Source organism: Arachis hypogaea, chromosome 20 (assembly GCF_003086295.3).
Source record: "Arachis hypogaea cultivar Tifrunner chromosome 20, arahy.Tifrunner.gnm2.J5K5, whole genome shotgun sequence".
Taxonomy (NCBI): Eukaryota; Viridiplantae; Streptophyta; class Magnoliopsida; order Fabales; family Fabaceae; genus Arachis; species Arachis hypogaea.
In genome coordinates this window covers 5,640,989-5,664,836 of record NC_092055.1, presented here as the reverse complement: position 1 = coordinate 5,664,836, position 23,848 = coordinate 5,640,989, and the positions used below count along the sequence as shown (strand labels likewise).

Here is a 23,848-nt window from a genome sequence, read left to right as displayed (position 1 = left end):
GACAGACCAGATTGTTTAAGTAATGAGAGAAATAGCATTCAGATGCGCGCATAAAGTTTATAAGATGTGATTATGTTAAGAAAGAATATATGTATAGCCCAAATGGGAGATTGTTAGGAAATTATTTAATTTCCTAATTTATTTGTGGGCAATACATATATTAATTATAATAACAAATTATGCTATTTCAAATTAAATGACTTATATAATGATGATCTCATTTATTGTAATAAATGCTAATTGAATAAGTCATTATTATTTTTGATTTGAAATTAAATGAGAATAAAACCGGATATTATCTTTTGTTCTTTAGATAATTATCTTTTGGATTTTAGATATATTATCTTTTGGACTTTAGATACTATTTTATTTGGGTTTTAGGATTTAATGGGTGCCATGCTCAAATATAAATAGGCCTTCAGGGTTTCGGTCCCCAATATACCAAAGCCGCATTTGTTGTTCTTTTTCCATCAAAAGAGTTGCAGTTCAGCCACCTAGGAATACAGAAGGCTTTGGTTGAGAAAGATCGAAAGAACCACAAGATCCAAATCTTTCTATCAATTTCTAACTCTTATGAGTATAGATAAACTTCTGCATTATATTATATTTTTTAGTAATTCAATATAGGTGATCTGAATTAATAAAATAATTTATTCCAACAAAGTCTAATTATCGGAATAATAAGAAAACTGTATGTGATGTGTGAATCACGGAGCATCTGCAAATATTTCCATATTATTAGCTGTGAATTTGGTGGTTCCAGCAACCTATGGATGTTGCAAAGAACACCTGTTAAGGATATTCATATTAAAATATTTTAGTAGAAATTGTGAATATAAATATGAGTGTAAGTATAAATTAGCTAAGAAAGTGATGATGATCATAGTCGGCATGACCAAGGGATTTAATTGGTGCATGTTGCATAAAGCATGTGCCATGTATGTATGAATGTATGTATGTATTCGGAGACGTGTGCACATTGGACAACAAGTCCAAACACAATGCAAAAAGGGAGGTGGGGTTCCATCATTATTCATCATTTGTTTGCTTCTCAATGTGTTGGCTCCTATTTTGTTTTAATACACTGTCATTAATAATTAGTCCATGAGAAGCACATGCGAAATCATCCCAATTCATTTTTATACTAACCTAAAATCGATTATTAGTATAAAAAATATTATTTATATATTAAAATTAATTATTAATATATTTATGTATAAATATATATAATTAAATTTATTTTTTAATATATATTTATATTTTAACATGTATTTTATATTGATAATTAATTTTAATCAACACTTAGGGTCTATTTTGATAGTTTTATTAGTGATTTTTTTAAACTTTTAACTTATAAAAAAGGTGTAGTATTAATGTCTGGTACAATTTTTAAAACAAAATTACAACTTTTTAAAAAGTTATTTTAGTGTTTAAGGAGAAGTTAAAAAAAATGACTTCTCTTATAATAAAATTTTTTTTATCATTTTTTTTTAAATAAGTACTTTTAAAACTAAAAAATCAAATACAAAATAACTTATTTATAAATTATTTTTAATATAAGCATTTATTATTTAAACTATTTTTTCAAAAATAACTTAATTAAGTTTTTACCCAAACTAGTCTTAATATAGTGTTGAATAAGCAATACACTTGTTATCGAACAACGGCACATTAAAAATGCATTCCTTCCTATATATAGTTCGTAGGAAATGATGAAGGCTGCTTTGTTTTGTTATTTCTGGACTCAATTCTACCATAAATAAATTTCATATATGTTGTTGTAATAATTAATGCATTTTTCTCCACTTTCTGATTACGATATATAGCTTCTTTAATACATAATGTATATTATTGGATAGTGCTATTTACTAACATACATTTTTTGTTTTCCCTTAAAAAAATAGATTAATAAGTAATTGTTGAAAGTTGAAAATTGAAAATAGTAGTATTACAAACTCACGTTTCCGGGGAAGAGCAACACCATACTTTTTTCAACTCAATCATGATGAAACATATTATTGTACTGCACGCAAATCAATGATTAATGATCCACGACCACAAGCCCGAAATAGGATAGGACACTCTTATCTTCTATGCCCCTATCTGTTCAAGTAGCGTTCAACTGTAGTCCGTAGTTGATGCTTTTTCATAAGAATTTTAATATACACTAAATTAGTTTCTTATATTTGAACATAATTTTATTTTGATACTTAAAATTTAAAATATTTTATTTAAATTTTAAAATATTTTATTTAATTTTAATATAGTCTTACTGTAATATCAAAGTTAAATAATTAATAAAATATTCTACATAGTAGTAACACTACAAAAATAAAATTAATAATTTAAAAAATAAATACAAGTTCTAGAGATACAAAATCAACCGTGAATGTATCAATACACTTATTTATTATTTTTTATAATTTAAATAAAATATTTTTTATAAAACTAACGAGAATAATAAATAAATGTATTGATGCATCTACCATTGATTTTGTGCCTCTGAAATTTATATTTATTCTCCAGATTATCGACTTTGTTCTTATACTGCTGTCATGTAGGACATTTTATTAATTATTTAACTTTGATCTCACGGTAAGACTAAATTAAAGCTAAATGAAATTTTTTTTGAATTCAAATAGGACACTTTAAATATTAAGAACTAAAACAAAATTATACCTAAATGTAAGGGACTAATTTAACAATTTTTTTTTTTGGTGACTAGACTAATTTAACAATTATATTATCTTAAGTGATGATAAGAATTTAATATTGAATAATATATTATTTTAAAAATTTTAAAGAATAAAAACATAAATGTTAAAATTATTGAAATAATAATCGATTTTTTTTTAAATATAAATTTTTTTAAGAGAAATCAATTGCTAAATTTTTAGAAATTGATCGGTTTAGTTAATCACTAAAATCTTAATCTATAATTAATAGATAACGATTCATTTTTAACTAATGCTACCAAATCAAATTCAACTTAAATAAGTTGCTGATAAAATCAATTATTGTTGAAATCGGTTTTTAAATAGCAATTCACTTTTTAGTTACTAAATCAATCGTTAAATTTCTTTTAACATTGATTTAGAGACCAATCTTTTTTCATTTGATATAAAAAAATTAATTGCTCATTTCATCGTTAAAATCGGTTATTATTTCAAAGCTTTTTATCGTAATATATTTTTAAATTCCGTTCGAGAGACAATAAAAAATCTTAATTATGTGTACAATGGGTTAATTATTTAGCCTAATATGAATAAGAGTAAATTACCAATTATGCCTCCGAAATTGTAAAACGCTGACAATAATAACCCTAATATTTGTTAACGACAATTATACCCCTGAAAATTTTAAAAACGCTACAAATATGCCCAACCGTGAAGTGAGGCCTTCTCCGTTAAACGGAACATGGTGATGTGTCAAACGAGAATCCAACGTGGCATCCTCACTAGGCCTTCCGTCCCGTTTCAGGTTTCCCCCTAATTCGTGAAACCCTAATTGTGCAATTCCTAGTAAATGACCAGGCTAACCTTGAGTGAAACAATCCATTTAACTATGATCATTTTGGACGCGGGAAACTAAAGAGTTTCTTAGTGTTGGTCTCTGTATCTCTTCGTCTCGTGTGTCTCTGCATTCGCGTGTTGAAGTTGTTAACATTACTTGCAATCTGATGTTTGGCATTGATACTAGGTGAAGAAATCTCCATTGAACAACGAAGGTTTCGGTAAGCATTCATTGTTTTCGTTCTTCTTGTTATCAGGTCGTTGGGGTTTGCATGTTGTTGGTGATGAAGTGAAACTTTTTTCTGATGGTTGTGTTCATGTGTTGATTTATCTGATTGTTACTTCTTTCATGTTTTTTGTTAGATGGCAAGTCATATCACGTTTGTATATCACCATCGGGGTTGGTTAGAGAAGGATGCTGATGGTGTGGTGAGGTATAACGAAGGTTTAGTGAGTGTCATCGACAGGGTGCATGTTGATACATGTAATCTGTTCCTTGTTGAGGGTTTGTTTCTGGATTTAGGTTATACTAGGTACAATGAAGTGTATTGGTTGGAGCCGGGGATGTATTTAGCTAATGGGCTACGAGTTCTGAGAAGGGATGCCGATGTGGTTAAGTTGTGTGATGCTGCACTGAAGAATAAAAACAGGGTCCACTTATATTTTGAGCATCCTGTTGACGCCGATCCAGAGTTAGTTGATGTAGTCGAGGGACCTCCTTCAGAAGACCAGCAAAATCATGACCAGGATCTCCCAAAGAATGATGAACATGGAGGAGTAGATGATATAGTAGTTGATGGAGCTATTTCAGAAATTCAGGAAACTCATCAAGATGATCCCACACAGTACGAGGAGCAACAGCAACAGGAGGGTGAATCAGTGTTGAATAATGGGGGGAATGATCAATCAGAGAAAGGTGACGTAGGTACTGATAACGTACCCATTGAAACTGAGGCTGCAACTGTTGAGAATGAGGCACCCAATCAACGAAGTAACCATGAGACACAAGTTGAACCAGAAGAGGGCCAATCTCAGCGTCAGGAAGCTGAAGGTCGGGGAAGAAAGCGCAGGAAGAAACATGGAAGGCCCCAACCGTCTGGTAGAGCGCAACCTGATGCACAGGACAATGGAGACGAACTGCCAGGTTAGAAAATGTGTTGTATATGTTTGTAGCTTAAAACATGCAAATATTCATGATTGTATTGTTAATTAATTGTAGAGCATAGGGTGAAAATTGCTTATATACTTACCTAATCATATGAATGCATCACAAGGTCGTAGGCATCATCCAAGACCTCCTCCATCAGGTCAGAAGATCCTACCACCCAGGGAGGAGAATCAGGCTCCAAGGGTGGTTGTTCCTAACCAAAATGACCCTGATGGTGGGCCAACTGAATATCAGTACCAGTCTGAGGAGTTGCAGACCCCGCCTGGTTCTGATTCTGAGGATGAAAATCCAGTATTCCCTCAGCACAATCCTGATACAAAGTTTAGCAAAATTAGACTGGAGTTAGGTATGGAATTTGGGACGATGCAGCAGTTTAAGGATGCAGTCCGGAAGTATAGTATTCAAATGGGCAGAGAGGCATTTTTTCTGAAGGTTGAACCACATAGGTGCAGGGTTATCTGTTACAATGAAGCGTGTCCATGGGAGGTTTACTGTGCAAGGAGAAACCAACCACCTAGTTACCAAATAAAAACACTTGTTGATGAGCATACATGCCCTAGGAGTAATAGAAGTAGGTCAGTCACTTGTAAATGGGTTTCGGAAGAGTTGATAGGTAAGATTAGGATCTGTCCCAATTTGTCCCAGAAAGAGGCTAGAGATATGTTCAAGGTGGAGTTCGATATATGTGTTGGAGAGAGGATGATGTTTAGGGCAATGGAAAAGGCTAAGGATGTCATTGAGGGCACAGAGAGGGAACAGTATTTGATGTTGAGGACTTATTTGAATGAGCTCCGTAAGGCCAACCCAGGATCCAGTTGCCATATGGGTACATCTCCACAACCGGAAGGTTTGCCTAAGTTTAGAAGTCTTTACATATGTCTAGATGCCTGCAAAAGGGGATTCAAGCAAGGTTGTAGGCCTTTCATATGTCTTGATGGAGCATTCTTGAAGGGTTACTTTGGAGGACAGCTGCTGACTGCCGTTGCCCAAGATGCGAACAATCATCTATTCCCAGTTGCATATGGAGTAGTTGATGCAGAGACAAAAAAAAATTGGAAAGAATTCCTTGAATATTTGTTGGCAGATATAGGGGACCATCAGCAATTTGATTGGCACTTCATGTCAGATAAGCAGAAGGTTAGTTTTCAATCTGTGTTTTCAACTACTTTATTCAACTTATTACTCAAGCTATGGTATATAGTGTCTAACTTACTTAATGACAGGGCCTAATTCCTGCTCTGCAAGAAGTTATGCCAGGGGTTAATCACAGGTTTTATACAATGCATATGTGGAGGAATTTCCAGAAGCGTTGGAAAGATCTGGAACTTAAACAATTGTTGTTTCAATGTGCAAGGGCGTTGACTGATCAGGAATTTGCTGAAGGTATGGCTGCAATAAAAAGGATTAATACAGCAGCCTGGGAATACTTGTCTGCATATGAGCAAGAAACATGGTCAAGATCAAGATTCTCTACCTGGCCAAAGGTAGATAACATAACAAATAATAATGCAGAATCACTTAATGCAACAATGGTGGGTTTAAGAGGCAAGAGCATAATTACCATGCTGGAGGATATCAGATATTACCTGATGAAAACTATGGCATTCCACAAAGATGCATTAATGGCCTACACGGGCAAGCTGGCTCCTATCCAAACGAGCAGGTTGGAGAAAGAAAAGAAGGAAGGAAATTACTGGGAAGCTCAGTGGGTGGGAGATGATGATCACAATGTGTTTGAGGTAAGAAGACATGGTCGCACACTTCGGGTCAACACTCAAGAGAGGACTTGCACCTGTAGAAAGTGGCAACTGACAGACCTGCCGTGCTGTCATGGAGTTGCTGCAATTCAAAGAAAAAATCAAAGGCCAGAAGATTATGCCCACCATTGGCTGACTATGGAGGCATATAACAGAACTTACCAATTTCATATCAACACAGTCCCTAGTCAGGAGTATTGGGCTGATACAGAGGGGCTGCCATGTCTCCCTCCACCTTATAAGAGGCCAATAGGAAGACCTACAAAAAAAAGAGCTCGACATGAATCAGAGAGGCAGAGTGGTAGCCAGTACAAACTTAAAAGGAGTTATGGCAAAACAAGTTGTAAACTTTGCAAAAAGGTAAAAAATAATCTAACTTGCTGTTGAGTATTGTCATATATTGATGGTTGGAATGATGTTGTATTCGTAGGTTGGGCACAACTCAAGAACCTGTCCTGATAAGAAGTCGCATGTGGCATCTGAGGAAGATGCAACCGCACAGCAATCACCTCAAGCAGGTCAGGCAGATGGAGGACATGTTCAGCCACCAACTCAACAAAATTTGCCACATATGGATTTAGAGGACATGTCAGACTCCGAGCAAGAGAGATTTTGGGAGGAGACCATGGATGCAGTTGAACAAGAGCTCACACAAGGCCATCCACATTCTGAAGCTGATGAAGAGGTATTACATATATCAATCAATATTGAGGCAGTCACTTGAGAAGTTATACTTAGACTTATTTTTTTTTTGTAGGCCAATCTCAACCTATCTGGTTCAACAAGTCAGTCTGCTGGAAGGAGATCTCCTAGGACCAACCCTGGGAGGAGAGCAACCAGATCTAGCAAAGGTCCTGCATCAACTCCTAAAACTCCCTCCAATACTACTGCTGTCGCTGCTGCTTCTTCTAGCAGGGAAGGAATCAGGGTAAAGATGCCTATTATGAGGCCCCCATCAGCTCCATGTCCAGCAGCCACTCCAAGGCCCACAGCTCCAAGTCCAGCAGCCACAACAAGACCCACAGCTCCAAGTCCAACAACCACTCCAAGGCCCAACCCACCATTTAGGCCCATACAAGTACGGCCCGTTGGACCTACTTCAACTGCTGTCCCTGGTTTAGGAGTTGCAGAAACCACAAGGACTCCTGTGGTGTCAAATGAAACCATGAATGGAGCTAGTAAAGCAACAACTTCTAGGTTCTCTAAGTTCATGCCAAATCAGTCTGGTTGAGAGGGACTTGCATATGTGATTAGTTCTTCTTTTGAGTTATGAGTTAAAGATTAGTTGTTATACTATTTCTACTTTTTGAGTTATATGTTGTTCTTAGCATTCATGGCAATTGGCCTTTGCTGCACAATTTATGTCTTTTGGTGTCTGAAATTAAGACTAATTAGTGAGTATTGAGTATTTTGGTTAGAACAATATGTGTTAAGGCTAATTGTTATCCAGATCAAACTTTTTGGTTGGAACAATATGTGTTAATGCTAAATGTTATGCAGATCAAATATTTTGGTACTATTCGTATTCTTTTGGCAGTGTTTCATTTCTTAAACCTATCTCAAATTAGTTAGCATATCTGAGTTGTCCTTTTTTACTTATCTGTATTCACTCCATTCATGTTATTGTCAGTATTCAACTGGGTGTAACACACAGCTCTAATTCATTAATAAGCAACAACAATAGCTACAACAATGTCAACATAAATTCCACAAAACAGTAACACATAACATCCATTGTTTGTCCTGCATGCATCCCTCCTCCTATCTAACCAAACAAATCACACTCAAAATCAAACTCAGAACAACTCCACAAAGAATGATGCATAAAAATAATTCAACTCTCTTCATGTGCTCCCTCATCATCTTTCCATATCTGTAAATGGTCTCTGTCTCAAGACTGGTAAATCTCCCTTTCAAGACTCCACATTCATGGCATACTTGTGTTCCATTCTTCGAGATTTCCTCCAGCCCAACTGATTCCTCGTTGGTTTCGTCCATCCACTGAAAATAACGACACCCAGTGTTCTTCGTCTGCCCAGCACAGAAGCCATTCATCAAGCTCAACTCTCAATAGGGAATGTGGACAGATTCAGCCAAAAATTCATACATACCTTCCACAGAGGACATCTGAAGAACCATCTCTCTTGATTTCTCCTCGTCTTCGACTTCAACGCCACCACTTGAAGACGGCAGAAGCATGTCCCGTCATATGGCTTGCTCCCATGTTCGTCGAGCCCTTCAGAGTTACTATTTTCCACTGACTGTGTCCTTCGATTGTTATGGGACAAGCCTCTGCTTCCACCATGCATGATAGTAATTAGGGTTTATGTTTGTAATGAATTGGGGAAAACATTCTCTCACAATCCGTATAAAGAAGGAACGACACAGAACGCCTACTGAGGATGCCACGTTGGATTTCCGTTTGACACATCACCATGTTCCGTTTAACGGAGAAGGCCTCACTTCACGGTTGGGCATATTTGTAGCGTTTTTAAAATTTTCAGGGGTATAATTGTCGTTAACAAATATTAGGGTTATTATTGTCAGCGTTTTACAATTTCGGGGGCATAATTGGTAATTTACTCTATGAATAAATAATAAAAATTCCTCCACAGATTATTCTAAATTTAAAAACTTTTATTTAGTTATTTCACATCAAATTTTAATTTTCAAATTCTCCAATTTTAAATTTTAAATTTTTTAAAAAATTCAATTAATTATTTTAAAAAAATAACCATCCAAAATTCTAATTTACCAAATCATTTCACTCCAATACCCTCTTCTTTTTCAACCGACGACCACCTCCACCTTCATCAATAATTATCCCACTTCACCTTTGCTACTTGGCTTGCCAACATCCAATATATTTTAATTATATATAACTAAACTCAATCCAGTCAAAACAATAATTTGCGTAAAAATTAAAATACCATCCGCATACCTACTAAAATGACCATCTTAAATTGACCATTAAAATAAAAAAAGAAAGAGTGAATAAATAGAAAAAGCAACTATGATCATCCAACAATTTAATTTTTATTAAAAAAATGTATAATTTGCCACATGAATCTTATGATTTGATGTAACTATAAAATAGAAAAAAAAAAAAAAGTTGAACAGATAAGAAAAAGACGACGACGGTATGTGTGAGAGGGCTGTCTAATGATCCCACCTTCAACTGGCTGACGAAGGAGATTGGAACTCTAATACCATATATACATTGTACAAATATTCCATTGGCTCCCTATACTTTCTCTTAATTTAATTATCATTTAATGTTAATTTAAAAAAATATTTTCATTGTATACTAATTATATTGGCTCTTTATACTTTCTCTATATTTTTATCAAAAAGACAAGACACGTTTTTTTTTTTTTTTTACCAAAGATAGGAGACTTGAATCCGCAACCTCTTAATTAAATATGAAGAGATTATGCCATTTGAGTTATAACTCATTAGTAAAGACAAGACACGCTTAGGACATCAAAGAATAAATTTTTCATAAAATATATTCCTTTTTCCCAATAATATTTTAAATTTAACATTTTAACAACACTTAGCTTGTTATTTTAAATTTTGATTTTGCATGAACAGTATCCATTTGGGCATGCATTATTGAGTGTGGGCTTATCTCAAATGCTGATCCAATTAATATTAGTATTCCTAAGCATTTATTAATGGTGACGCTAAATAAATGAAATACAAGTCGACCAGAGAGCACAGGAACCTCGCTTAGATTTTAAATGAAAAGCAAAATGTGGCGGTGTCAGTGAGTGAGAGATGGACACGTGTCCTTCCAAACTATTATGGTCAAAGTTGTTCCATTCCAGTTTCCAATTACCCATAATCTCCATGCAAATCATATTATTACTCTCATTATTATAAGTCTGCGTGATTTGACGCTTACTCTTCACACCTGTCCCCAACACGTGTCCATTCCACGTCTTCCGGCTTTCCTCCGCCGCTTACCTCGCCGGGATCCTCCCCTCTCTCTCGCCACTAGGGCTGGCAATGGGTAGGGTAGGGTAGGGTTTGGACCCTACCCTAACCCTACCAGCAGGTTGAAAATTTTATTAAAACTCTACCCTACTCTACCCGCGGGTTGAGAATCTCTCAACCCTAACCCTACCCGCATCCTAAAATTCTAAACCCTACTATACCCTATCCTATCCGCTGAAATATCAAAGTTTTTCAAAGTAAATATAAAATTCAATTATTTCGAATTTTATACGTATTAATAACATAAAAAATAAAAAACTAATGCTCTAAATTACTAAATTAACTAACTAGTTTAGTAGTTGTTCACTTATTATAAGTCATTACAAAAAAGAGGTTGTGGGTTCAACTCTTACTTCCTTCACTATATAAAGAGATTTTTATAAAATATGTGCTATATATGTGGTGCGGGTAGGGTAGGGTAGGGTACACCCTAAACCCGTACCCTATCCTACCCGTAGGCATACCCGGACCGTACCCTACCCTACCCGCAGCGGGTAGAATAGCCTACCCTACTCGAGCGAATTGGACCGAATTAAGTACCCGCGGATAGGGTATGAATTGCCAGCCCTACTCGCCACCACTCCCGCCTCCGCCTTCAAATTCAATCATTGTGTTTCCAAATACTATTAATTTATATTCTCTTAGCTTCTACTAGATCTCCATATATTTATATATTATTATTATTATTATTATATATTCCCTATGCTTTAGTTTTTTTTTTATTTTAATTTTTCCGTCTGCTTTTACCTTTCTATTTTTGATGATATATTGCTAATTCAAGAAAGGGCAACTAAAAAATGCACTTTTAATTCCTGCTAATCATGTATGAAGCAATCAAGAGGAATAAATATAAATTAAATTATTAAACAGTCAATTAGCTGCTATGCATCCAAGAGTTAAATAAACTAAAAATTAAATAGTCTACATGCTGTGAAACATGCAGTAGCTGATGATCGATATTGATAATAGAAAAATCTGAACAGAGTTTTCTTCACTATTAGCAAATATTATTTTTATAGAATTAATTACAAAAATTTAAAGTATAATTTTTTGGAGTTTTGTTTAAAATAATAAATACCTTAAAATTTAAAAACATAACGTCTTTAATTTTTGTTTTCATATTGAAAACACTTGTCATTAGCTAAATTCATTTAAATATTAGCATGATGAGTACTATTATCTTTAATTTTAAATATTTTGAAGTTTTGCTATTATTTAATTATTATCTGAGGAAACACAAGTCAAGCATGCATTGGGGTGGCGGATAATATAATATATAAAAATATTATTTATATACTAAAATTAATTATTAAAATTATTTTAATATATATTTTATATTTTATACTAATAATTAATTTTAATAACTAATTTTAATATATAATTAGTATATATATTAATTACACTGGTTTAGTGGTTTGTTTAAGTAAACCCCGCTAAATTGGGTTACAAATCTAAGAAAAGCACAAACAGACATAGAGTGACATAGCAATAATAGAAAGATTATTTTGATTAAACAAATAGAAAAGCGATTAGGACATACATCATCATCACTATATCCTAACACGAACAATAAACAAAGCATACAATTAAGAAACTTTAAATACAATATCACCAATAATGATAAATGATATTAATAAAATAAAAGTTTAGAAAATGTTACAAGTAATAAATATATATCAACACCAAACAAAGGATCCGATCCCTGGTTTGTCTACCTTCAATTCCTAGCTAGATAATCAACCTTGCTTTTCGGTCAATGAAAATTCACTAATAATAATAATAATCTGAAACAACATTATTATCACAAAACTGAGTGACATCCAAAACATCTGGGATTTGAAATCTCAACATGTTGTCACTACTACTCTCATCCTCGGTGCTGCTGCTGCCATTGATGTTCGAATTCAACGTTGTGGGGCTTGAATGGAAGGTTGTTGAAGCTTCTGACAATGATGAAGGACCCACTAGAAGATTATTATTGTTATTATTATTATCAGAACTATAGTAATCATAGCTCGATAATTGAGGGACAATATAATCTTCTTCTGTTAAGGAACTTAAAGCAATTCCATTGAACGGGTATGCGTTCACATTGTTATCATTGTTTGGTTCAATGAAAGGTGGCAATGAGACACAAGTCACCGACTCTTGATGAGTTTGAACAAAGTGTTGTTGTTGTTCTTGTTGTGTTTGGTTCTGGTTCTGGTTCTGAATTTGAGGATTATCATAATGATTATGATAAGAAGTGAAGTCAAGGCTTTCATCACGTTGTTGAGAAGAGATGATAGAGGAAGCTAACTTGAGAAGCTGAGGGTTCACCATAGGGTGCATGGTAAGGAGCCTTTGGATGTTGATTGGTGAAGAATTATTATCTCCATAGAGAGAAGAACTTAGAATGGAAGTGAGATCCAAGAGATCAAGTCTTGGACTGTGTGTGACAGGATCAATTCCCATTCTCAGAAGCCTTTTCCTTATGTGAGTGTTCCAATAATTCTTTATTTCATTATCCGTTCTTCCTGGTAGCCGAGAAGCAATCGCAGACCACCTACATGAATAATCATTATCGAAATTTAAGTACAGTTAACTTCACGTGAAGTTGATATATAGTTAAGAGTCAGTTAATTATTATTACTTGTTGCCAAGAATGCTATGTAGTTGAATGATTGTCTCTTCCTCTTCAAATGAGAACCGACCACGCTTTATATCTGGCCGGAGATAGTTTGTCCACCGTAGACGGCAACTCTTTCCACATCTTTGCAACCCTATAAAATATGTTATTATTAGTTGTGTAAGAAAATAATTAAATTAAAGAGGAGAATTATGTATATATATACTACATACCAGCATTCTTTGGGAGAGTCCTCCAGTTTCCATATCCATGTTTTTGAATATAATCAATTAGTTTTTGATCCTCCTCGGGAGTCCATGGCCCTTTCTTGAGGCCATTTTTGTCACAACAAGGTGCTCTTCCCATGATGAGAATAGATAAAAGAAATTATTACAGGATAATAGGGTCCGTAATAATGGAACGTATAGTATATAGTTGGGTTGATGTATAAATAGGAACAAAGCCTAGGAAGAAACAAAACCAAGTCAAAGGGATTCGGTGCCGGCCTCCGTTATCCCAAATGGCTACGTGTCTCTTATAATTAAATTAAAATCTTTGGATCATATCACTGGGATTGTTGGATTATTACGTATCTATGTTTTGTTATTAAATTTTGTATTAACTAATTTGTACGTATGTATGTGTTATTTTAATTATCATTTTCCGGGGAGTGTGAACTCTATACCTTTATGGATTCATACTGTTGGGTTTTTCTCTCCTTTGTGAGGCCCAAGCCCAACATTTTGGGGGTGTATTCTTTCACCCTAGTGTCACAACCCTAATTTAGATTTTTGGGGTCATTGAGAGTGAGTGAGAGTAGCCACCAAGTGAGAGAGAAGGGGAAAAACAAAATTCCCGTTTTTGCCCAAAGCAGTAAATTTCAAATATCAGTTTCTCAGTTGTTCACCGTTGGATCGGCTTGAAATTTAAACTGCATGTTCTTATCATCTTGTTCTTCATTCTGGTCGGTGGAGATGTTGATTGGAGATTTGCAGTGAGAGAAATTGGCTTCGCAAGAGAGAAATTAGGTTTCCCGGTTTTACACAGAGCAGCAATTTTGGAACGGCAGTTTCTCATTCTTTCACCGTTGGATCGACGTGAAATTTGAACTGTAGATTCTTCACATCTTGTTCTTCATTCTGGACGGTGGAGATTTTAATTGGAGGTCTACAGAGGGAGAAATTGGCTTCGACAGCAGCTCTGTTTTTTGGGTATATTTCATCTTCTTGCTTTTCATTTGTGAGCTTTGGTGCTTTGATGTTTTGGCTGGTTATATGCACATTTTTGTGCTTTGTTTGAGACTCTCTTGTACCTCATTTGATTATAGTGGAGTTATTTCATTGGTCTGGACGACCCGTGGTTTTTACCTCTCACGTTGAGGGGGTTTTCCACGTTAAAATCTCGGTGTGTTCTTGTTATTGCTTTACTTGCTATATTTGCTTGTTATAGTTGCTGCCATATTGTGTTGTGAGTGCTTCCATATTGTTCTTGTGTTGGACATTGTTGTCGTTTCCGCTGCTAGGCTCTTTCATACTGGTATCAGAGCTTGTTGGTATTTTTCTGGGCTTGTGAGTTTGTGAACAATGGAAGCTAATACTAATACTAGTAGGATGATCACTCTTAATGGTCCTAATTATGATTTGTGGAAGTCAAAAATGGAAGATTTGCTTTATGTCAAGAATTTTTATCAACCAGTTTTTGGTACAGAGAAGCCTAATGATAAATCTGATGATGATTGGACTTTGTTGCATAGACAAGTCTGTGGATATATTAGGCAGTGGGTTGACGATAATGTGTTGAACCATATTATTGGAGAGACACATGCTCGGACTCTTTGGATTAAGCTTGAACAGTTGTATGCTCGGAAAACTGGGAATAACAAGATGTTTTTGATCAAGCAGTTGTTGGCTTTGAAGTATACAGATGGGACATCAATGACAGATCACTTGAATAATTTCCAAGGAATTATGAATCAGTTATCTTCCATGGGCATCAAGTTTGATGAAGAGGTTCAAGGATTGTTACTTCTTGGCTCCTTACCAGACTCGTGGGAAATTCTCAGAATGTCATTGTCCAATTCTGCTCCTGATGGTGTAATCTCTATGGATCTTGCCAAGAGTAGTGTTTTGAATGAAGAGATGAGAAGAAAGTCACAAGGTACATCGACTACACATTCAGATGTTCTTGTTTCTGAGTCTAGGGGGAGAAGCAAAAGTCGAGGTCCTAAAGGTAGAGATCAAAGCAGAAGCAAGTCTCGAGAAAAGTATAAGAATATTGAGTGTCATCATTGTGGTCAAAAGGGACATGTGAAGAGATTTTGTTGGCAGCTAAAGAAGGAGAAAGCCAAGGCAAGTAAAGACAAGAGCACAAATAAAGATGATGGTAACAAGGAAGACAAGGTTAATGTAACTCATGATGATTTTCTTGTTGTTGAGGAGTTTGAATCTGTTAACCTTGTTGATAATAGCACTAGTTGGGTGATTGATAGCGGTGCTTCTATTCATGTTACATCTAGGAGGGATTTGTTTACGTCCTATACTCCTGGTGATTTTGGTGATGTGAAAATGGCTCATCAAGGTATTGCAAAATGTGCTGGTGTTGGACAGGTTTGTTTAGAAACCTCCAACGGTACCAAATTGACTTTGAAGCGTGTGAAGCATGTTCCGGATATTCGGTTGAACTTACTTTCTGTTGGTAAGTTGTGTGATGAAGACTTGGATAGCTCATTTTCTCGTGATAGCTGGAAGCTCACCAAGGGTTCCATGGTTGTTGCTAGAGGTACAAGACACTCTACTCTTTATTTAACTCAAGCAAAGATTGTGAAAGATGTTGTTAATGCTGCTGAGTTTGTTGATGAAACTGATTTATGGCATAAGAGATTATGTCATATGAGTGAGAAAGGCATGAATATGTTATCCAAGAGGAATCTTTTATCTGGTTGTAAGGTTGCTTTGCAAAAGTGCAATCATTGTTTTGCTGGAAAACAAAACAGGGTCTCTTTTAAGAGCCATCCACCTTCAAGGAAGCCGGAGATACTTGACTTGGTGCATTCTGATGTATGTGGGCCGATGAAGACAAGAACACTTGGAGGGTCTATCTATTTTGTAACCTTTATTGATGATTATTCTAGAAAATTATGGGTTTACACTTTGAAGACCAAAGATCAAGTTTTGAATGTGTTCAAGCAATTTCAAGCTTCTGTTGAAAGAGAAACTGGGAAGAAGTTGAAATGCATTCGTACTGACAATGGTGGTGAGTACTCAGGTCCATTTGATGCTTATTGTAAAGAGCATGGTATAAGACATCAGAAGACTCCTCCAAAGACTCCTCAGTTGAATGGCTTGGCTGAAAGGATGAATAGAACACTGGTTGAAAGAGTTAGGTGCTTGTTGTCACAATCTGGATTGGCAAAATCCTTTTGGGGTGAAGCTTTGAGCACTGTTGTTCATGTCTTGAACCGGACACCATGTGTTCCCTTGCAATTTGAAGTGCCAGAGAAGGTATGGTCAGGTAATGATGTTTCTTATGATCATTTAAGAGTCTTTGGATGTAAAGCTTTTGTTCATATTCCTAAAGATGAGAGATCTAAACTTGATGTAAAGACTAGGCAGTGTATTTTTATTGGCTATGGCATGGATGAGTTTGGTTACAGGTTTTATGATCCTGTTAACAAGAAGGTGATTCGAAGTAGAGATGTTGTCTTTGTTGAAGACCAAACATTGAAGGATGTTGATCATGCGGAGAAGCCAATGGTTCAGCCTAGTGATGATTTTTCTGAGCTGGATATTACTCCCTCTATGCCTATGGTAGAAGATGGTAGAGTTGAAGCTCAAAATAATGAGCATGATACAAGTGCAGGTGAAGATGGAACAGTTGATCCGATACTTGATGAAGTTGGTGATGATGATCAAGATGAAGAACCAGCTTTGGAAATTCCTGCAAATGCACTCAGAAGGTCTACAAGAGAGAGGAAGCCTTCATCAAGGTATTCTCCACATGAGTTTGTTTTGTTGACTGATGGGGGAGAACCTGAATGCTTTGAAGAGGCTGTTGAAGATGAAAGCAAAGCTCAATGGCTTAAAGCTATGCAAGAAGAAATGAAGTCCTTGCTTGAGAATGATACCTATGAGTTGGTGAAGCTACCGAAGGGTATGCGAGTTTTGAAGAACAAATGGGTATTCAGAATCAAGAATGAAGAACACAATTCTATGCCTCGGTATAAGGCTAGATTGGTTGTTAGAGGTTTTAGCCAGAGAAAAGGTGTTGATTATGAGGAGATCTTTTCTCCTGTTGTGAGGATGTCATCCATTCGTGCTGTGCTTGGATTAGCAGCATCTCTTGATTTGGAGATTGAGCAAATGGATGTGAAGACAGCTTTTCTTCATGGTGATTTAGATAAGGAGATCTACATGGAGCAACCGGAGGGCTTTCTTGTTAAAGGAAAGGAAGATTTTGTGTGCAAGCTTAAGAAGAGTCTTTATGGGTTGAAGCAAGCTCCAAGACAGTGGTACAAGAAGTTTGAATCTGTTATGGGAAAGCATGGTTACCGTAAGACAACTTCAGATCATTGTGTATTTGTGCAAAAATTTTCTGATGATGATTTTATCATTCTTTTGCTTTATGTGGATGATATTTTGATTGTGGGCAAGAATGCTTTGAGGATTAATGAGTTGAAGAAACAGTTGAGCAGGTTCTTTGCTATGAAGGACTTGGGTCCTGCCAAACAGATTTTGGGCATGACTATTACTCGTTATAGAGATTCCAAGAAGCTTTATTTGTCACAGGAGAAGTACATAAAGAAGGTGCTTCAAAGGTTTGGCATGAATGATGCCAAATGTGTTGCTAGTTCTTTTGCTCCTCATTTTAAGTTGAGTACCAAGCAGTGTCCAACCACTGATGAGGAAAAACAAGCAATGGATGAAATTCCTTATGCCTCAGCTGTTGGAAGCTTGATGTATGCTATGGTGTGTACTAGACCAGACATTGCTCATGCGGTTGGTACAGTGAGTCGTTTTCTCTCTAATCCAGGTAAAGAACATTGGAATGCTGTTAAATGGATTATGAGATATCTCAAAGGTACAACTAACTTGAGTTTGAGTTTTGGTGGTGAGAAACCTTTGCTAGTTGGCTTTACTGATGCAGACATGGCAGGAGATATTGATTCTCGAAAGTCTACTTCAGGTTATTTGGTCAAGTTTGCAGGGGGAGCTATTTCATGGCAGTCAAGGCTACAAAAGTGTGTTGCACTTTCTACCACAGAGGCAGAGTTTATTGCAGCAACTGAAGCATGTAAAGAGTTGTTGTGGATGAAGAAGTTTCTTGCAGCACTTGGTTTTAAGCAAGACCGTTATGTCTTGTTGTGTGATAGCCAAAGTGCTATTCATCTTGCCAAGAATTCTACTTTTCATCCAAGATCTAAACATATCGATGTTAGGTATCACTGGATACGGGATGTGTTAGATTCTAAGTTGTTGGAACTTGAGAAAGTTCACACTGATGACAATGGTGCTGATATGATGACAAAAGCATTGTCAAGAGAAAAGTTTGAAACATGTTGTTTGATCGCCGGAATGGCGAAGGCCTCCACCTAGTCGAGAAGGGGGAGATTTGTTGGGTTTTTCTCTCCTTTGTGAGGCCCAAGCCCAACATTTTGGGGGTGTATTCTTTCACCCTAGTGTCACAACCCTAATTTAGATTTTTGGGGTCATTGAGAGTGAGTGAGAGTAGCCACCAAGTGAGAGAGAAGGGGAAAAACAAAATTCCCGTTTTTGCCCAAAGCAGTAAATTTCAAATATCAGTTTCTCAGTTGTTCACCGTTGGATCGGCTTGAAATTTAAACTGCATGTTCTTATCATCTTGTTCTTCATTCTGGTCGGTGGAGATGTTGATTGGAGATTTGCAGTGAGAGAAATTGGCTTCGCAAGAGAGAAATTAGGTTTCCCGGTTTTACACAGAGCAGCAATTTTGGAACGGCAGTTTCTCATTCTTTCACCGTTGGATCGACGTGAAATTTGAACTGTAGATTCTTCACATCTTGTTCTTCATTCTGGACGGTGGAGATTTTAATTGGAGGTCTACAGAGGGAGAAATTGGCTTCGACAGCAGCTCTGTTTTTTGGGTATATTTCATCTTCTTGCTTTTCATTTGTGAGCTTTGGTGCTTTGATGTTTTGGCTGGTTATATGCACATTTTTGTGCTTTGTTTGAGACTCTCTTGTACCTCATTTGATTATAGTGGAGTTATTTCATTGGTCTGGACGACCCGTGGTTTTTACCTCTCACGTTGAGGGGGTTTTCCACGTTAAAATCTCGGTGTGTTCTTGTTATTGCTTTACTTGCTATATTTGCTTGTTATAGTTGCTGCCATATTGTGTTGTGAGTGCTTCCATATTGTTCTTGTGTTGGACATTGTTGTCGTTTCCGCTGCTAGGCTCTTTCACATACAAGCTGTAATCGACATGGAAATGCCACGTGCCCCCCTCTATGTATTAATATCGATGTGTTACAGGGACTCCACGGCGTTGATAATCATTTTCTTCTTTTATATATAAATGCATTATTATTGCATGGGCCTCTTCCCTTTTCTTTAATTTCTTATTACTTTTGCCTCACTTTTCATTTTATCTTGCATGGCTTGCTAGCTAGCTCAGATCTGAAGTGCACTTTATATATGTTTATTCAATAATATTATAATTTCCTAAAAACGAAAATTTAGAGAAATAGATCCTCTCTATTTTTTTTTGTCACTGGAGAGAATAAAGTGTAATTTCCCACCTTTAATTTTACAAGTGAGACCAAAAATAAATAAGAGAGAGAATGTAATGAAGGGTAAGATTTTCTACTAAATACTATCCAGTTTTTTTTTTTACCGAGAGGATCCAATCCCAAAATTTAGTCTGGCATCTCTTCTATTATTATCTCATGACCAAGCTAAGTACTTTAGTGATATATGTGAAATATGTGTATAATAAATGCAAAGAAGATTGGGGATGAGCATTTAATACACCGAAGCAATAATAGAGTTCGGCGTATTGTCGAAGCATGAAAATTTATACGCACATTTATTATGAATGATGGGAATATTATATATATTAGTGTTTTTTTTTTTGGTGACTTTATTATATATATTAGTGTGATATTTATTTATTTGATACAGGAGTTTTTTTTTTCAAAAAAAATAATTAGGAGACAAGAGTCTTGACACATCTCTTTAATTATCTTTCTAGATATTTTTTAATAAAAAAATATTTTTACTTTTTAATGTTTACAAAATAATATATATTTAAATTTTTATTTGTTCAAATATTAAATAATAATTAAAAACTGATTTAATACTCTCCAACATTACGGATAATGTTACTTTTTTTTTTTTTAGCATAGTTTGATCCTATATATATGGTAGCTAGTTAAATCACATGCTAACCTTTGTGAGACTTAGGGTGTATATAGTACCTTAGAGCATCTAACACTTGGTAACAAGTAATTGGTGACTAAGCAAGGAAAACTTTGTCTCGGAATACAGAGGTACTATTATTATTGGCAGCTATAGAAACAATTTACAAGTCAACAATGTAATACTCACTCTCAACGTATATTGTTGATTAATGAAAGCAGTGTATATAGCTAGAAAACGAAAGCAGAAGAAATATGTGAGATTATTATTGATTCATAGAAAATTGAGCACGAGAGAAGGGATCAAACAAAGGGATTCAATAATTAAATTAAGGTTCCAACTCGTAAGAACCCCCCATTGTAGAGATGATTTCATTTTTAGTCCACGTTGAGACCGACATCTTAATTTTACTGGATGCTTTCTAACTCCTGTACCTTTCATCATTTTTTTTTGAAATTGTGGCTCACGGATTAGGACCAGATTTTTTAGATTTTTAAAATTGAGAATATATATATATATATATATATATATATATATATATATATATAGATATATATATATAAAACTTAACTTTAGAAATGCATTATTCCCCTATATATGTTGGTGTATTTTGATTTATAAGAAATAGTATATTATGTATAATATATGGGGTAAAAACTCAGGTGAAGTCGACTTCACGTGAAGTTGATACTTGAGAGTCGTTAGATGAAGATTTAGTCAAATTAGTCAAATCATTTAACAGACTGTCAAATATAAATTTCACGTGAAGTCGACTACACATGAGTTTCCACCAATATATAATTATGTTCTAAAGTTCTACAACTTGGAGAGATTATCCAATTTCCGAACATTTTGACATGAATGGATGGTGGGGAGACTTTTATCTCTAATATTAATCCTGTTACGTTATCAATAGCATTTTTGCCAATTTTTGCCAACTTTTATTTATAATTGTATTTAATAGAAGTGTCTTTGTAGATGTGTCTAACAAAAATATTTTTTTATAGCTGTGTTTAATAGAAGTGTCTTTATAAATATATTTTCTGGATATGTCTCTTTATATACGTATTTAAAATATAATACTTAATTATTATTGACAATAAGTTAGTAGATAATATATTGGTACCTTATACTTTTTCCTCTAATATATTGTCATTGGGGAAAATTTTCCCTTTCTTGAATTTTGAGATCCATTTTTCTAATTCACAGTTTCCCTCCCATTTTTCTAAGTGAATATATAATCAGAAGTTAGAAGAATTATGAGGTCAATTCAATTCAATTCAAGAAGTAAGAATAACTAAAGGGTTTAATTAATATCTAATTTAAAGATATATGCTAAAATTACTATTAATATAAATTTTTTATTTCTTACTTTAATAAATATATAACAAATAAGTATTTCAAAATTTAAATTTATATTTTCTCTTCAAGAGATAAGTTTATTAATATATATCTTTAAGAATCATATTAACTAAATCCTTAATGAATCTTAATGATGAAAGAGTTTTGGAATTCTACTAACTGGAAAGTAAGCTCAGTTGAAGATCATTAATGAGAAGATTACTTGGAAAATTCCAGAAACATACATATGTCGTTTTATAATGTTTGATCACTCCTCCACTCCATCTAAAAGTAGAGAGAACGTCATTGAGTTATCAAAGTTTATCTCATCCTTCATCATACGTTTCACAAACTGCCACGGAACCAAATATGACGATTATAAGTTATATCTGATCTTCCTATATAGGAAAGGATCTTGTATTTTCATTTTTTATTTTTTTTTCCTTTTTAATTTGAAAGGGTATGACTCATTGCTTAGTGCCTAACTGCCTATTACGGTGAAGCTGGCTTCTATGACCTATATTTACCTGAATTACTTCATAAGAAAAGAAAGACAATTTTTTTTAATTAAAAATAATGCAAAATTATTCTCTTGATTCCTTGGTAGTATTGGTTAGTTCATTATTATAATGGTCAAATGCATTCCAATTGGATGATGCTGATGCTTTTGTTTTTATCACTGCTTTTGTATTCATTCATTGAAAACAAAAATGATAAGCTGTTAACTTACTATTGGTTAACGTGGAAATAATGTCTTAAAGGTTCTAACCCAATCTTTCCTAATATACAAAAAGGTATAAAGTCAAACATTAATTTAATCATGTCTCGGGACTATACTGGATTTGTTTCCCTAATAATTCATATATTTACATTATTTCTCCTGGAAGATAGCCACCATTAAATAATAATACAACCATTATTGATGTTAAAAGTTAAACTAAAAATGTCTTAACCTTCTTTTTATTTTCTTGTTTTTTTTTTAGATAATTGAAACCAGACTTGATCTCATCTACAATTAAAACTAATTAATTAAAGAAAACATCACACGCTAGATAATGTTCCCCTTGCTTGATAATCTAGAGGCCACTGTGTCATGTGTCAGGTAACAAATTATTTTATAGCTTAGTGCCTGGATTATTGGCTAGATTTTGTCCCCCAAATAAAGAACGTTTTGTAGCACTACAATAATAATTATTTATTTCTCCCGTATATAGGTTTTTTTAGTTCCAACAAACTTTGATAATAAGTAGTAAGAACAGTAGTTAATGTTATTTAATTTGTTTAGAGGACACTTTCCTTAACATTTTTTAGCATTATTTACAGATACGAGATCCGAAGCTTACGCCACTAGAGAGGTAGGTAGCACTACTATGTTAACACGTACTTTTTTTAATTCCATCATCATCTTCTGTTAATTCCATTGGTAAGAACTTAGTCTGGTCCAAAAATGGATTGATGATAATACAAACATATATATAATTTAACAACGATGAGCAAAGCTGATTTGCTGCTTGTGAAATAAAAATAATGGAGCTCGAGAACTCTCCTCAGTTTCCTGCATAAATCAGGGTTTATAAGAGTCTTCTTATCCTATATATAAAAATAATGAAATAGGGAAGAAATGGACCACATGTTTATATGCGAATATGAATTATGAATAATTAAATTACGCATATAGGGGACAAGTAAGTGCATGCAAGAAAAAATAGGGTGATTTCTTAAGTGGTAATCATATTAATCCGGAGACGAAATCTAATCGTGTCCATCTTGTATTGGTGCAATTTTAATAGACATCAATACTTGGTTGAACCAAAAAAGTATGATACATATTTATCATTTATTAATTGGATTGGATGTGCACATAAAGAATCAACTAATCCCCACCCCTTTTGTCTACCTAGTTTCATTTAAGGGAGGCATTGTCGTATTTGTCATTAGAAGTTCGAGCTGATATATTTTCAGAGGTGTGATATATATATAGATCTTTCTTTAATTATCTATTAGACCTGATTTATAGATTTTTTTGTCATTGTTGTTTTATGTCATTGCCTAGGATTTCCATTGCCTATAT

General features: G+C 34.6%; 1 protein-coding gene across 1 annotated transcript; it reads right to left on the bottom strand.

Moving 5' to 3' along the window:
- Positions 1-12,044: 12,044 nt before the first annotated feature.
- LOC112786839 (transcription factor MYB41) lies at positions 12,045-13,554 on the bottom strand. Its single transcript, XM_025830213.3, has 3 exons — positions 13,278-13,554; positions 13,069-13,198; positions 12,045-12,981 (listed from the first exon to the last, which is right to left on the bottom strand). The coding sequence occupies exons 1-3, from the start codon at positions 13,408-13,410 to the stop codon at positions 12,204-12,206; spliced, it is 1,041 nt and encodes a 346-aa protein (XP_025685998.1). The 5' UTR covers positions 13,411-13,554; the 3' UTR covers positions 12,045-12,203.
- Positions 13,555-23,848: the final 10,294 nt, after the last annotated feature.